The sequence below is a fragment of the Haliaeetus albicilla genome, chromosome 7, assembly GCF_947461875.1.
Source record: "Haliaeetus albicilla chromosome 7, bHalAlb1.1, whole genome shotgun sequence".
In the NCBI taxonomy this organism is placed as follows: domain Eukaryota; kingdom Metazoa; phylum Chordata; class Aves; order Accipitriformes; family Accipitridae; genus Haliaeetus; species Haliaeetus albicilla.
Window position 1 is genome coordinate 36,248,639 of NC_091489.1, and position 16,596 is coordinate 36,265,234.

The 16,596-nt window shown below is 42.6% G+C and overlaps 2 protein-coding genes across 2 annotated transcripts; one reads left to right on the plus strand and one right to left on the minus strand.

Moving 5' to 3' along the window:
* Positions 1-486: 486 nt before the first annotated feature.
* Positions 487-2,666, minus strand: RPS27A (ribosomal protein S27a). The gene is made up of 5 exons (XM_069787696.1): positions 2,480-2,666; positions 1,949-2,003; positions 1,732-1,817; positions 991-1,122; positions 487-669 (listed from the first exon to the last, which is right to left on the minus strand). Exons 1-5 carry the CDS (start codon positions 2,525-2,527, stop codon positions 520-522), a joined length of 471 nt encoding a protein of 156 aa, XP_069643797.1. The 5' UTR covers positions 2,528-2,666; the 3' UTR covers positions 487-519.
* CLHC1 (clathrin heavy chain linker domain containing 1) lies at positions 2,627-16,057 on the plus strand. Its single transcript, XM_069786122.1, is given in 11 exon segments — positions 2,627-2,796; positions 5,237-5,376; positions 5,379-5,444; positions 5,577-5,590; positions 6,580-6,649; positions 6,978-7,150; positions 7,734-7,792; positions 8,460-8,536; positions 10,852-11,030; positions 13,801-14,007; positions 14,747-16,057. Coding segments are annotated over 11 exon segments (1,416 nt in total). The 3' UTR covers positions 15,008-16,057.
* Positions 16,058-16,596: the final 539 nt, after the last annotated feature.

The following is a 16,596-nucleotide window of genomic DNA, read 5'->3' on the forward strand; positions in this document are numbered from 1 at the left end:
AATCATCATGGTATAAATATTTCTGATGACTATGTATTGGTTCCAGAATAGCTGAGCCATCTTCTCCCCTCCCCCCCCCCCCCCCCGGTGCTGCTATACAGTTTTTCAGTATGTAGTCTGCATTTTCTTAGCAGGACTCTACTACCTTTTTCCCCTAGCATTGACCAACTTGGAGACATGACTTCAGACCTCTTGATCTCGTGTTTTTCCAGATTAGAACTACTGTACTGTCTACTCCTCTCATGTTTAAAGAGACCACTTCTAAGGTTAGCTAGTATGTTGGGGTTTTTTTTTTTCCTCTGCCATTGCTGCCCATTATCTCCTTTGAAGGAGGCTTAACTAACCAAAGCCACTCTAAGCTCGGTTCTAGAGTCAAAGTATTTCATCGTAGTTGGCAGTCGGCATCCAAAGTTTCACAGGTTTTTCTCACGTATCACCAGAGAGGACATACAGTGCCACAGGAAGCAGAAATAAATCCTTAAACCGTACAGAACTTCAGATTTTTATTGTCTGGTACATTTACTTGTCTTCTGGTTTATTGAAGCAGTATGTCAGACAGCACTTGCCACAATAGTGTCTGTCAAAGTGACTAGCCATGAAGACTCCAGCTCCACATTCCTCAGAGGGGCACTCCCGGCGCAGACGGCTGATCTTGCCGTTCTCATCCACCTGGGAAGGGCAAAGACGCAACAACTCATATATACTCAGCACCTTTTAGCACCAATGATATTTTTGAGTGTTTTTCTTTGACAAAGTAGTTTTTGTGATAGTTACTACATCAAACTTCTTGAAGCAAAGTCCAGAAGTGCCCAACTGCAACACTCAGTCTCTCATCTATTTAACAGGTGGGATATTTGCAGATAGAAGGACTTTAAATGCACCAGGCTACATGCAGGCTTATTACAGGCTGCATATCCTGTAACCAGTCCCTTCCTGATGACAGCAATGCTTTTTGTCAAGTCTTCCCTAGAGTTTGTTCTACATACATACCTTGTAGTACTTAAGCACTGCAAGCTTAACCTTCTTTCTCTTATGCTTGTTCTTCTTGGGAGTAGTGTAAGACTTCTTCTTTCTTTTCTTGGCACCGCCACGAAGTCTCAGCACAAGGTGAAGCGTTGATTCCTATTTGTAAAACACATGAAATAAATAGACTCAAAATGCTTTCTCAAGACAAAAGTAGTATTGAATCAGGCTTCTTCTTTTATCTACAGAAAGTAGATGTTGAGCAGCAGGCAATTAGGAAAGCTCTAGAAGGATTATTCGCTCCAGAGAACAGTAGGCTGCTGCATCCCAAACCCCAGAAGGTTCAGTTACTGTAAAATCTGTTGTGCCTATATTCCTCAGTTCTAACTGCAGTTGCAGAATAGTTTCATGACAGCTATTTGTTGCTCCTCCTTTCTAGTTAATCTGGCAGACAGGAGCAAGATTTTTCACATTAGCCCCTGAAATCAGCTCACCACAGTGGGCCGAGGGCCAGGGCTGACAGAAGGGAAGCATTGGAAGCAGAAGCTGTGAGAAATGTTTTCTTCTGACCTGACACTATAGACTGGGCTGCAGCAACTGTGGGTTCCAGTCCTAGTACATCCCCAGTCAGAAGTGCTACCCAACCCTAAATCAACTGATTTGGTTGAATCCATTTGAAGCATTTCTTAGGCCCAGCAGCAAAGGTCAATCTGCTCAGACAGCCCCAGCTAGTTGGTACTACACCACTGCTCAGCCTTTCCTACTCACTTTTTGAATATTGTAGTCAGACAGCGTGCGTCCATCTTCTAGCTGCTTACCAGCAAAAATCAGTCGCTGCTGATCTGGAGGAATGCCTAATGGTGACATAAATCAAGATTAAATGACATTCTGTAATAAAATAACAAGCTGCTGCAGCCAATCACATCTGCGTAGGATACATATCAGTCCAACAGAGAAGGGAATAAGAAGTGCATCTGGAACTTACCCTCCTTATCCTGGATCTTAGTTTTTACATTTTCTATAGTATCAGAAGGCTCAACCTGTTACAAAACAGAACAGGGGCGTGAAAATGCGCTTTGCCTTTTAACTAGCCCAGGCAAGCAGACGAACCATGAGGAGCTTCAGAGTCACGGCCTGAACGTTCGGCCGGCTCGGCCCCGCACGGGGCAGCCAGCTCCGGGCAGGCCCGGCAAGCGGGGCGCGCGAAGGCCCCGGGCAGCGGCCGGGCCGGCGTTTCTCCGCCCATCCCGACATTTCCGTGGCCCAGAAGGCACCGGCCGGGCCGGCGGCGGCCGCGCTGCAGCACACGGGGCGGCACGGGAAGCCGAGGAGGGCGGGCCCGGCCCCGCCGCCGCACGGGGCCGAGATGCGGCGAGGTCTGCCCGACCTCCGCCGCCCCGGGCCGGGGCGGGGGGCCGCGCCTCCGCAGGGCAAAGCGAAACCCTCCCCACGCACCGCTCCCGCCTCCCCTCGCCCGCCGGGGCAGCGCGATGAGGAGGCCGCGGCGGCGGCTCACCTCGAGAGTGATGGTTTTCCCCGTGAGGGTCTTCACGAAGATCTGCATGGCGAGGCCTGCACCTGCGGGGGAGAGGCGGGGAAGGGACGACGACGCGGCCACGCGTGCGGCCGCGGAGCGAAGACTCACCCGCGACCTGCTCGCGGAATGGCGGCTCCCCGAAAGAGCGCTGTGCCGGCCCGCACGGGGTTTCCACCCGCGCCGGAGGAGGGGCGGGCGGCGCGGCGGGACTACGGCTCCCGGCGCGCCCCGCCGTTGCCAGCAGCGCTGGGGCATGCCGGGAGCCGTAGTCCCGGCCGAGGGGTGCCATGGGAGTGGTAGTCGGGAGGGGGCGTGGGGGGAGGGGGAATTACGGCTCCCACAGTGCACCGCGGCTCGGCTCGCGCAGCGGCAGCTGCCAACGGTCGGTGGGGGGGCTGAGGAGAGGAGGCGGCGGGACTGCCAGGGAGGGGGTTCCTCAGCCCGCCTGAGGGCGGGTAACGGGGTGCGCGGGCGCTGTCTTTGTAGGGAAGCGTTATGCACACTATAGCTGCGTTTGGCGGTGGCCGTTGGTGTTGGGATTGCGGTTTTTTCAGGTAGCGGTGTCTCCCCACGTCTGCACTGCAGGGTGAAATCCCAGAAATCGGTGTCCTCGCCTTGGTCCGGCCCTGTGGAGGCAGTTTAAAAGCGTCTTAAGGCCACCATGCCACCTGCAGGTTCCCTAAGACCAATGCCAAATTTATCTGGGTTTGTAGGGCAAATATTTTTAGTTAGAAAAGCCATAGGTAAGTTAGGAATAGAGGAGCACTGAGAATCATGTTAACTTGGAAATTACTTGTTAGGTGGTTTTATGCTTATGAATTGAATATGTGAAGTGTTAGAGCAGAATGAAAACTTGCTTGAGTACACGAGTATCACCTGATGCTATTTTAACAATTTCAACTCTTCTTCTAGGTTTTGATCTGAGGCGGTTGTTGAAAAAAGGAGGAAAGAGGTTTAGGCTTTGTGTGAGAAAGGTGCTACATTTCTATGCCAAACCATCGTGTGGGAGCAGAGGAACATTCTGTCTTCTCTCCCACTCTTTTTTGAGAAGGACAGGAGATTTCTGCAGTGTACGAACATATTTATTGACAGAAACTGAGAAGGTGGGTTGCACTGAGCAAGGACCATTTGAGGAGTGTGTTTCATTATATACAGTAATGCATTTGGCAAGGTAACAAACACTTTTCAGGTAAATGAGCAAGGAACAGTAACTAATAAGTAAAAAGTGGTTTGCTGCTGCTTTGTCTTCTGGAGGAAAAGGGTATAAGCAGACTGATTGTGACCTGTTGGTGTTGTTACAGAAATCAAGGACTGGTATATTTTCAGCTGTGTTTTATGCTCCTGTGTACGGTGCAGTCAAATAGAAGCCACGAGGATGAATTCATACTACCAGAAGTTACAGTAGGGTTCATGCTTGATAACCACTTTTCTTAACTTTATGGCAGTTTTGAAATGATAAAGCATTATAAAGCTGTCCTAAAACAGGAAAAAAATCTACATAACTAAAAAGACCTATGATGTATATCCCATAAGCCCTGTATCAGCATTAATGGCTCTTCAGTTCAGCTGAAAGGTTATTGCTGAAGTTACTGAAGGACTCCTGCCTGCCTGATTGTGTCTGCCTTTTTCAGATGCTGACTGAGATGGGAGGTGCCAAGAATAAGTAAAGATTCTTAGTTTTCCAGATGGATAGGAATAAGGGTTACTGGGTCTGCTTTTAAATCTTGAGTCGGACTGGTGTTTTAAGACATGAAAATGCACAGCCCCTGCTCCTTTGGTTTTCCACACCTGTAAGTGCTAAGGACATAGAATCATAGAATCGTTTAGGTTGGAAAAGACCTTCAAGATCATTGAGTCCAACCATCAACCATGCCCACTAAATCATGTCCTGAAGTGCCTTGTCTACACGCTTTTTGAATACTTCCAGGCCTGGTGACTCCACCACTTCCCTGGGCAGCCTGTTCCAATGTCTGACAACCCTTTCAGTAAAGAAATTTTTCCCAACATCTCATCTAAGCCTCCCCTGCTGCAACTTGAGGCCATTTCCTCTCATCCTATCACTAGTTACTTGATAGAAGAGACCAGTACCCACCTCACTACCACCTACTTTCAGGTAGTTGTAGAGAGCGATAAGGTCTCCCCTCAGCCTCCTTTTCACCAGACTAAACAACCCCAGTTCCCTCAGCTGCTCCTCATAAGACTTGTGCTCCAGGCCCCTCAACAGCTTGGTTGCCCTTCTCTGGACATGCTCCAGCACCTCAATGTCTTTCCTGTAGTGAGGGGCCCAAAACTGAACACAGGACTAGAGGTGCGGCCTCACCAGTGCTGAGTATAGGGGGACGATCACTTCCCTGCTCCTGCTGGCCACACTATTTCTGATACAGGCCAGGATGGGACATGTAGTGCCTGTCTAGAGAAAATACCTTTTATTGCATGGAAATGGTTGCTGCAGCTGTCCAAATAAGTGCTGATTGCCTTAGTCTTTAATAACATTTGCGATTAACAAATATGAGGTAAGCTTAGAGGCTGTATTTCACAATGTAAAACTTTTCTGTATTTTCATCATCTTGAAAAATGTTACTTGCTTTTAGGGCTGTTTTTTATTATATTAGAGCAGCGCTATGGAGCTTCCTCTAAGGAGTATTATTTTGTCTATTCATTTTATTTTAAACATATCATGCTTATCAGAAAATTCCAGAAAGTTGCTTTTCTGTTAATTCTCTCCATATAAATATTGCATCCAAAAATACATTCACGGATAGTAGAGTACGTTACTGCATACAAGAATATCCTGACTTAAGTCAAACAGGAATATGAGGCATTTATTGCCAGAATCAAGAATGGCCAAAGGAGTGCATTTTTTCTTCATGGGAGATTAAAGCTCTGGAATCTGAGTCCACAACTCTATTGTACTGTAGGAAAAGAGCAAGGGAGCTTGAAAACAGTAAGTTATCTCTAATAATGTTTAGAGCAAAATATGTTGTTTTAATTAGGACATGAATAATTTAGTCATAGCTGGCTTCTCCCATTTATATTTTTTAAATGTTTCAATTCTTGTTTTATTTTTATATGGAAGCTGCCAATGATTGTGTAAAACCTTGCTAATGTGGTGTTAGATTTCTGCTCTTAGCATCCTGGTGCTGATTCTTGTGCAGTCAAACTTGAGGTGTAATCAGCAAAGGCTTTGCTTGCAGAAAAACTGGAAGATCAGGCTTGGAAGTTAAAAAAACGCACAGATTCTCTCCACCTGTAAAAACAGTATAGCCTCAAAGTGAGGCTATTGCATTGCTAAAATGCACGGTCTGAGGTTGAGAAATACAGAAAAGTGAGTGAATTGCTCACTTTTTCTCATTTACTGTCTTGTATTGAGGGAGTATTGTTATGTAGCTGCAGTGCGTAGTAGGATTCCCAAGAGAGCCAGTTATCTTGCCATATGCAGTCTGAAGTAGAATAATATGGCAAACTGGGGGGACAGGCTTTACTGAGAAAAGCAGAACAGTATGGCAGCGAGCATAGTTGAACAACTTTTGGTACTGATATCCTTGCAACCTGATGGGTAAAAAGAACAAGGTAACAGCTTCTGTTTTACTTTTGTTGTTGTTGTTTGTGGGGTTTTTTTCCCTCCAGAATAAAAGCTATTCAGAAGAATTCTGCAAAAATTAAAAATGTAATATCGGAAATTCATAATGTGAGAAAGGTACCCTCTGAAACCTTTGGCAGCCCAGAGAAAACAGCACATCCTCTTAAGCCCATCCCAGGTAAATCTGATATCCTGCTGGTTTGAGAGTTTATTCTACATTAAATATTTTTTTAAAAATAAATATATAAAACCAAAACTAAAACAAACAACCAACCCCAAAAACTAAGCCACCCAGAGTAGTGCAATGTATCAGCAAAATGCAGATCCCTTTGCTGGAATGCAGAACAGCAGTGACCCAGTAGAAATAGGGAGGTGTAGTCTTGAAGAATAATGTATTCAGAGGGTCTTTGCTTTTGTGGGAAGCTGCCCCTGAGGGGGGCACAGCCTCCATTACTGTTACCAGCCGGCTTTACTGCCCACAGTTGGGAGCTCATGAAAGGCATTTTCTTCTCCCACGAGCCTGATTGTAGAAGGATCACTCAGCTTGGATTCTCTTTCTAAACGTCTCAGTTAGACAGACGGATGCTGGAATTGAAAAAAGAAAGGGGAAAACAGTATATCCCTCTGCAAAAAAAGACTAAGTTAGAACAAGAACTCCTGCACTTACTGGCCTTATGAGATACAGCTGAAGCAAAGAGAAAAGCTGAAGCTCAGGTTCAAGTTTATATCTGCAAATATTTTTAATTTAGATGTGTTCCTTATGTCACATAGACTTTCTTTTTTGTCTTACGGATTGAGGTTCCCTACATTGATCAATTATTAACGTAGATACTGTTGATACTATGATGAAGATTTCTTGATTTGGATAACTGTGCTGATCACGTACATCTTTCCCTCTAACTATCCACAGACATGCTCGAGTTTTGTTAGTTGCAAATGCTATTTCTGCCTGGGCAAAATCGGACAAGATTGTCACCCTGCAAGATCTCCTCTCTCAGATCATGAAAAAGAAAACAGATGAAAGAGGTAAAGTCATTAAAAATGAAATGTCAGAACAATTGAGAATGAGAGTATGAGACTAGACAATCAGCAATAGTGGACTAAGTTTGGTCTTTAAGATGATATCTTTTATTCCTGTCTGGTAACTTTTGAGGGCACTGGCAGGAAAACTGAGTTTAACTGATGCTGTAAAAGGTGTTTCCTAAGCAATCATCTGCTTAAGGAGATTGTTTCAGTTCTTTGGGGGAAAAAAAAATAATTCTCAGTTTTAAAAAAATATGTTTTCACATAAATGTATCAGTTGGTAAAGTTTGTGGTTATTTGTTTTGTTGTTTTTTCATTTTTTAAATGCTTTAACAATTTCAACTCTGATTCGCTTGTTGAGATAGTGATGTGGTCATTCTACATTGCCATGTTTTATATTTTGGCTCTTGATGTCCCTAGTAAAATGGCTGAAGATTCACTTCAATATTTTGAAAAATAAAAAGAATATGGTTATTGTGCTCTGCATCAGCAGTTTGCAATATCATAGTTAATACATCATATTGAATGCAGTCCTTCCAGGACACATTCTTTTTGTGACCCTTTTGGTGTTTGTAAAAAGTGCTGGTGTTGCAGCCATGCAGGTTAAGTCAATTGTTTATCCATTTTCAGAGGTTCTTCTTTGGCCCTTTTTCTAAAGGGACTGAAATTGAAGAGACCAGCTGTTTCCTGTGTGGTGAAAACTGACAAGCTAATCTTAAATATATTTCTGTGTGTACAGATGAAAATGTGCAACTTGAGGGTTTTTCAAGTGTCCAGATGCCTAGAGGAAATTGGACATTAGATGCCTTTGAAAATCCCAGTAATGCAACTGTCTACTTCTAGGTGCCTGGATCTCACTGCTAATACAATCCCTTGATATTAAAAATAGGAATTAGTTCATCAATTCATCTCGTATAGCCTGCTGTGTAACTGTTACACAGAAATAACTCTTTCCTATTTCTGGCCATTGATTAATTAGATTAGTCCTTCCCAAATCACAGTCTTTTAGAAGACATATTAAAATATAGTTCTCTTCCCAGTTGCCCATAGATAACTGAACTCCCTCGTAGGTTTCTCAAAGTTTTCATTATGAACACTGTCAGAAGCACTAGGTAGGGAGGCAGAAGAGATGTAACTGGATATGTGGAAACAAAACTGCTGCTTCATACTGGAAAATGGTGTGATGAAGATGTACTAGGTTTAAATAGGTATATTTTGAAGCTGTGGATTCTCAATGTTTGGGTTTCTTGACTAGATTGCTATACCATTAGCCAAGCATTTTATGTATGTATCTGTGTATTTAGTGTTTGTATAACATATCATGTTCTGTACTTTTTTTTTCTTCCTCTTTCCTAGTTTCAGTGACTTACTTCCAAGTGGTCAGTATGATGCTGCAGCAACTTATGCAGTAAACTCTCCTAGGGGAATTCTTTGAAAGGAAGAAGCTCTGAAGTATCTTAAGTGTAAGAACTTGATAACTGGGTCCATTCTTACAGGATTTTAGTTGATGTCAGTCTAGTCATTTCAGTGTTTAAGAATTTGGGATTTATCAAATAAGAATTGTTTGTGTGGGTTTGAAGCTTATGTTTAATATTCCAAATTGAAGGTAAGAAAAGCTGTAAGGCTTTTTTTTTCCTCCTTTGTTGTATGTTAAGGACATGCCCTAAGAGGCAGAAAGGGAGATAGCTAACTCACAACCGCTGCTTTTCTTACTGTTGGTGAGGTGTTGGGTTAAGCAGTGATCTTAAGGTCTAGTATAAAGCTGTTCCTAACGCAGTGCTGAAACTGTTTTTTTTTCTGCTGAGAAATTATGTGCAATAGGCAAGAGCAAAGGTCTACCCGCTAGTTTGAATGTCCAGTCCTTACTGTTATGTGTGTATGTGATGGGTTGACCCTGGCTGGACGCCAGGTGCCCACCAAAGCCGTTCTATCACTCCCCCATCCTCAACTGGACAGGGGAGAGAAAAAATATAACAAAAAACTTGCGGGTCGAGATAAGGACAGGAGAGATCATTCACTAATTACCATCACGGGCAAAACAGACTCAGCTTAGGGAAAATTAGCTCAATTTATTACAAATCAGCCAGAGTAAGGTAAATGAGAAATAAAACGAAATCTCAGAACACCTTCCCTCCACCCCTCCCTTCTTCCCGGGCACAACTTCACTCCCAGATTTCTCCACCAAGCCCCCCCAGCGGCACAAGGGGGACAGGGATGGGGTTTACGGTCATCACATGTTATTTTCTGCTGCTTCACCTCCTCAGGGTGAGGGCTCATCACACTCTTCCCCTGCTCCAGCGTGGGGTCCCACCCACGGGAGACAGTCCTCCACGAACTTTCTCCAACATGGGCCATTCCCACGGGCTGCAGTTCTTCACGAACTGCTCCAGCATGGGTCCTTTCCACGGTGTGCAGTCCTTCAGGAGCACACTGCTCCAGCGTGGGTCCCCCACGGGGTCACAAGTCCTGCCAGAAACCCTGCTCCGTGGGCTCCTCTCTCCACAGATCCACAGGTCCTGCCAGGAACCTGCTCCAGCGCAGGGTTCCCACGGGGTCACAGCCTCCTTCGGGAACCCACCTGCTCTGGCATGGGGTCCTCCACGGGCTGCAGGTGGATATCTGCCCCACCGTGGACCTCCATGGACTGCAGGGGGACAGCCTGCCTCACCAGGGTCTTCACCATGGGCTGCAGGGGAATCTTCACTCCGGCGCCTGGAGCATCTCCTCCCCCTCCTTCTTCACTGACCTTGGTGTCCGCAGGCTTGTTTCTCTCACGTGTTCTCACTCCTCTCTCCGGTGGCTATTTTCTCCCCGTCCCAACTTTTTTTCCTTCTTAAAAATGTTATCACAGAGGCGTTACCACTATCACTGATTGGCTCGGCCTTGGCCAGCGGCGGGTCCGTCTTAGAGCTGGCTGGTATGGGCTCGCTCTCTCTCGAACACAGGGGAAGCTTCCAGCAGCTTCTTACAGGAGCCACCCCTGTAACCCCCCCCCGCTACCAAAACCTTGCCACATAAAACCAATACAGTGTAAATTACTCAAGCTTAGTCTTTTGAGTCATAAAGCAATATTCTAGTTAGATTCATTAAAATTAGTTTCTGAAATCTAAGGTACATAAAAACTATTGATGATTTTAAATACCCAGATAAATACAAAATAGTCTTTCTAATTTTGTCTTCCTCTCAATGTTTTTGTTTGCATTTGGCAACACAAAATTCAGCGATATTGATGATGTCAGAGACTGAAGCAGTGCAGTATTTTGTACCTCCTTTGAAGGAGCCATAGGAGCATTGCTGAACTCTACAAGATCAGCGTTTCTTTTTGTCTGCATATCTTATTGCCTTTTGTTCAAGTTTTAAAGGCAATAACTGAGAGAAGAACTGTGATAAACTAATGTTCAGGATCAGTATGACAAAACTAAAAAATTTGTAGTCCTAGTAGCCGATGTTATATCTTCTATATTCTCACTTGAAAAACTATATGTTTTAAAGACTACCCTCCCCACCCTGAGATTTACCCATTACCTGTCAATGGTAAAATACTATCATGAACCCTCTGCCTTCAGTTTTGAGCAATCTTCATTTGGAGTAATTAACAAAGGATCTGATATGACTCAAAAGATTTAGTAAAAATTTTGTCAGAGGCATTTGGTGGGTCTCAACAAACAAAGTCTAAAACTGAAGTCTTAAATAGTGAAAGATACTTTTCTGGGTGCCCAGCCAATGACTTTTGTTTTCGTCCTCATAGCTGTTAGCTGCCTTAAAGGAAGAAATATCCCTTTGCTGAAGTATTTTGACACTCTGATAAACTCAAGTACTGCAGCTGGACACCTTCCAAATTCAGCCATAACTCTGGAAGCAATCAAATGTGCATTGTCTGAAAAGCAATGAAATCTATTAACACACTGGGTTAAACAGCAAAGGTATGTTGTTCTGCACTGAGATTCACGGAGAGGTATGCCATCCTCCATTACTTCCCAAGTCATGAGGCTTTGCCTTTTCTTCAAAGTCAATCCTTTTAAACTAAACACAATGAAAAATACATTAATGGATTCTTTTTTGTTGAATCCTAAATTCAATACGAGGGTAGACCAAAAAAGCAGTATCAACAGCTCCTTCTGAAGGGCACATTTTGTTTTGGTTGCTGTCAGCCTTTCTTACAGCATTGTAGATTCCAGTTTTGTTTGAGACTCTTTTCTCTTACATTGTACTTAAAAACTATACGGATATAAGATTTTCACAGCCTACTGTGGATTAAGAAACGATAATTACTATGATATGAATTTCTTTCATTTTATTGGCAATGTCAGTACCAGATCCACATTTTCAAACACAATTACACTAAAAACGTGCCTAAACTGTAAACCCTGTACCTACACTTGACCTCTGTTTTCTCCATTTATAGGGAGAGGATACAATCATACTTGAATTTCTAGAAATGCATCTGTTTCTGCATTTTTGATTTGGAGAAGACATTTAAGCTGTCAGAGATATGTTTTCCTAATACAGTGTAGATTTGTTTGAAATGGTGAAAATCCTACTAGAACAGTCTGGTACTGAATTAACTATAATGGGTGCCTCTCTGCTGAAAGACTCTGGTGAAGAGCAACAGCGTTCTGTAACGCTAGCCCATATTGCAGTTTTAAATTGAGATTCTAAACTACCTTGTGTCAGGACCAAAACACCACTTCTTTGTTTCAGTCCTAACCCATAAGCTATCCTACTAATGCAAAAAACCTGTTACAGTCTGCCATTTTGACATGCTGAAATCATCATTGTTCTTATAGTAATAAGACCTAGCTAGTTACAACATCACAGTGAAACAGTGTTTCTGAAGCTATGCTTTATGACCACCTTGGGAATCATGAAATGTTACTAAGTGCAATGTTAGTAGACAACGGCTTAGTTCCTCTAGGGTGGAAGAGCAAAAAGCAGCTGTAATTTCTAGTTCCAAGTATTACAGATGTTTGCAGTAGTGCGGGATCTGCAAATTGCTTTTAATTGTTTGCTGGAGAAGCCTGTTGAAAAATACTCTGTTACTGAAACATAATGATGCCTTGTTTGTATAGGTAAATAGGAGCTTTACCTCCGATTAAGTTCTGTACTGGTTTTAAAACAGTCTTTTGCAAATACTAAAAATAAATAAATAAACTCTAAACAACTTAGATTGTAGGCAAAACTGGTAGCAACACCTGTAGCAGACAGGTTACATAACACTTGACAGTATAAATCCCTGTAATTGCCACACTATTTTGTTGCACTATGTTATACGATAATTGCCATGCTACTGTGCCACTGTAATTGTGGCAAAATTTTATCTATTTCCCATTCCTGTGTCCTTACGTAGAATTTCTTAGGAAAGTGTTAAAGCCAGCTGAGCTACTTCTGAGAGTCATACGAGTCATACTACAAAATATCTTGGTTTTGTTAATATGGCAAAATTTCCTCCAGTCTTTCTTTGAATCTTTGTACTTTGGAGAAAATGTGAAGTTGGATAGCAAGCTATGGTTATTGCCGTTTTCTGTTCTAATAATCCCAGGAAATCGGACTAGGCTTCTAAAACTCACTTTTTTTTGGACATGTTCCTCTGAGTTTATTGTGAGACTGACAACAAAAATTACAAATACCACTGGTACTGAGTAGACTGGCTTCCACAGGCTGTGCTGTGGAATGCCCAGCCACGGCCGCTCTGCTCCGTCATAGCTTGGGAACAACACAAACATTTCCTTATTCCTGAAACCAGCCTTGAATCTCCCATGTCCAGGAACACTGTAAGGCTGCAGTTGTTCCTCCCAACTGCCAGGGACTGTAATGACAGTAATCCCTGAAAGAAATGTCCTATTGCTTCCTATTGCTTTCAGTGCTCTTAGAGCCCTCTCTGCTGCAGTTGGGAGATTAAAGAAAAGAAGGAAGAGGCTACTTTCTCAAATATGGAGAATTAAGGCTGCAAGAGGGGCAGAAGAGCTGGAAGGGGTATAGTTTAATACTTACACATGCAGAAATACGCCCATCTACACAATCCACTTGTTGTAGCTTGTTTTGAAATATTCCAAAGTGTCCTGGTTTTGGCTGGGATAGAGTTAATTTTCTTCCTAGTAGCTGGTATAGTGCTGTGTTTTGGATTTAGGATGAGAACAATGTTGATAACACATGGATGTTTTAGTCATTGCTGAGCAGTGCTTACACTAAGTCAAGGACTTTTCAGCTTCTCATGCTGTCCTGCCAGCGAGGAGGCCGGGGGTGCACAAAGCTGGGAGGGGACACAGCCAGGACAGCTGACCCAAACTGGCCAAAGGAGTATTCCATACCATGTGATGTCATGCTCAGTATATAAAGTAAGGGGAAAGCTGGCCAGGGGACTGCTGCTCGGGAAGAGGCTGGGCATTGGTTGGTTGGCGGTGAGCAATTGTTTTTCATTTGCATCACTTGTTTTTCTTGCGTTTTATTTCTCTCTCTTTCTCTTATTTTCCTTTTCATTACATTTTTTTATTATTATTATATTTTGTTTCAATTATTAAACTCTTCTTATCTCAACCCACAAGTTTTCTTACTTTTACCCTTCCGATTCACTCCCCCATCCCGCCAAGGGTGAACGAGTGGCAGTGTGCTGCTTAGTTGCCGGCTGGGGTTAAACCACAACAAAGTTATGGAACACACTAGTAATGCTGGTTTCTTTTATTACCTTGTCTTCTTCCAGTTAACCTTTTCTGAGGCAGTAGGAGATATTATTTATGACTATGGGAAAGTGGAACCAAGCGACAAGTCAAAATGCCTGGCTTTGGCTGAGGCCGCGTATGGTCAGTTTGGTGCACACAAAAAAGTTGCTCTGTGCCTATGTGAACAGCACCAAATTTCTGGAGCAATGGATTATATTCAGCAACTGGAGCATTTTTCTTCAGGTAGATAATAAGGCACTTGTATTGTCTTTCATGATTGTTCTATAATATGTTTATTTCAGGTTTAACAGTGATGTTTTTGACCACATTTGTATAGAAATCATTTGAAGTGAATACAAATATCTGAACTTCTGTCGTGTTTACTGAGACGTCAAGAGCTCTGTTAAATGTCCCTATGTGTTTTATCATAATGTCAATACATGCATGCTCTGATGAAGTAAGGAATTACTTTTTGTATACCTGCTAAAAAATCTCCACAGCATTTTGGCAAGGACCCCAGTAGGAAACTGGGGGGGTTCTCATAGCCTACAGTTCCAAAACCAAGGTTGATTTGGCCCTCTCTGGTGGATCGTGAGTTCATTAATCAAATGATTAAAGGAAAGAAGGGTGCCCTGTGTTCTTTCTTAGGTACCTTTCTACTTAGCCGCCTTCTGGTGGTGTCCTTTTTTTCTTCTATATGTATTCTTGCTTAGACTGTTGTTGCTCAGTTGAGCTACAGTTTTTCATTCTTCTTTTATTTCCTGGTCATATTTCAGATAATTTTAAGGGAGGATTTTCAGGTTATCATGTCTTCTAGGGTTTGTTGATTTTCTCATTCCATGAGATTTCTAAAATAATTACAGGAAAAAAAATTCTTTATATATATTTTTTTCAAGTAAAAGGTTAGATTTTAATGTCACCACTAGCTTTTCCACAGTGTTCAGCGAAATCGGTCAAGATCATTGTAGGTTTTTATGGTGAGGAAAGGGAGAGGTAACCATATGCAAATACATAATAAACTTGGTATTTGATGTTTCAGAAGATTATTTCTTTCTATTGGAAAACTGTCCTAGCACTGCATTAATTCACTGTCTCAGTCAACAATGGATTATAAAACCACTGTTTTCATCTATGGGGGCTACAATCCTGTCTTTTATCTCAGCTGATCACAAAAAGCATGGTTTTGAGCTATTGGAGGAAATGAGCAAGAAAAGTAAGCGCAGCAAAATTTTAATAACAAACTTCTAAACTTGAAATTTTAATTCAACTCCTACTTCAGCCTATAAATTACTTTGGATTCAGTGCTTCTAGTTTGTAATGTGATCTGAATAAAAGCTTTTCCTTCACGGGGAGCTGAACTGTGCATTCTCACATCTTCTGGAGCTCTCAGGGATGAGGGTCACTGTGTCAGGTTTGAGGGCCCATCCTGCTTGCACTCACGCACAGGTTCAGTCTGTGCACCCCTTGGGGCAACCCTGCCACTGAAAGAGCTCTGCAGGCACTTTGCTTGCTTCTAGCAGAGCCTCTATAGTCAGGCGCTTGGGCAACCTGCAACTTCAGCACTTACTACTTAGGACACAAAAAAATAAACAAAGTCCTACTGTTCTAAGGTTTGTAGGTTTTCAGAGGGACTCTTTTTTGCACTGCCAGACACAGCGGCAGAAGCTCTTCAGGCAGCATGAACTCAAGCCAAGGGCAGACAGCTGCAACAAACCACATGGGCAGCAAGTGCCAGGTTCTGAAACTACTGTGCAGAAAAACTAATACTTAACTGCCTGGACTTGCCCAGGAAAAGTGCTTAAATTTAAAGACAATATTTCTGAAAATTAGGTTTTCTGCATCCAGGGATGGTTGTTGGCATCTATTGTACTTATTGTGTCTTGCTCCAGTAAACTGCCCTTAACTTCAGTGCCTGCAACTACCCTGTCATTCTATTGCTCTTACGGGTTTCAGAAGTGATTTTGAGTGCAATCAGGGGGTTTTAAGCTTTTTAAATTAAAATAAACACTGTTTTTCTTATGGGTCTTCAATCAGCTTTTTTTTTAACTCAGTCTTAGGATTTATAATCCGTCTGGAAAAACCGTGAATTATTTGTGCAGTATGCTTATTATGGATAGTACAAAGCTCATTAGGGCAAATGCAGGATCTTTAAATGCGGTTGGTTTTTTCTTGGATGCATTTGAACACATTATTATAAATGATACCGTCTGTACTTTGGAAGACTGGAATAAGATAGCAGTTGCTTGTGCAGAAAATAAGCATGAAAAGTTATCTCAGAAAATCGTGTTGATTCTCACCTCACAGGATGGAGTGTTTGAAAATTCGCCACTTGATGAAAAAGATGGAAGGTTAATGGCACATGTTTTGTGGTAGTTTTTGTGTGTAACAGCAGAGGGAGCTCTTACAGTAGTCAAGCGAAGAATCCTTTTCACTCTTTGTATGAACCGTAGTAAACACTAAGCATGCAGAAACAGTGCTGAAAATAATTTTATCATTGAAGCCTGAGCCTGATGGAAAACTACCAGACAAGACTCTTAACAAGCAGCAGCAATGAACTATGTAAACATTTCCTTCTGAGACAGGTATGTAAGCACATGGTAATCTTTTAATGGAACTTATCTTCGAGAATGGAATGCAAAGCCACTATGAGATAAAGAGACACGGGATGCCTCAAGACTGCACAGGTGTCCCTGAAACCCATCCAAGGATTATGATGTGCATGTGGAGATGGGTGGTTACTTATGTTAATGAGTTCTCGGAAAAGTCATGAACATGCTGATTATTTTGTGAATATATATATATATAACTTGCATATAAATTGTGTAACTGACTTGACG

What these genes read in the sequence shown, in the direction of transcription:
- RPS27A (XM_069787696.1), bottom strand. Translation starts at nt 2,527, where the DNA reads ATGCAGATCTTCGTGAAGACCCTCACGGGGAAAACCATCACTCTCGAG. An exon ending in CTGACTACAATATTCAAAAA is followed by an intron (nt 1,123 to 1,731) that starts GTGAGTAGGAAA and finishes TTTTACAAATAG; the next exon opens with GAATCAACGCTTCACCTTGT. An exon ending in CAGTGCTTAAGTACTACAAG is followed by an intron (nt 670 to 990) that starts GTATGTATGTAG and finishes TGCCCTTCCCAG; the next exon opens with GTGGATGAGAACGGCAAGAT.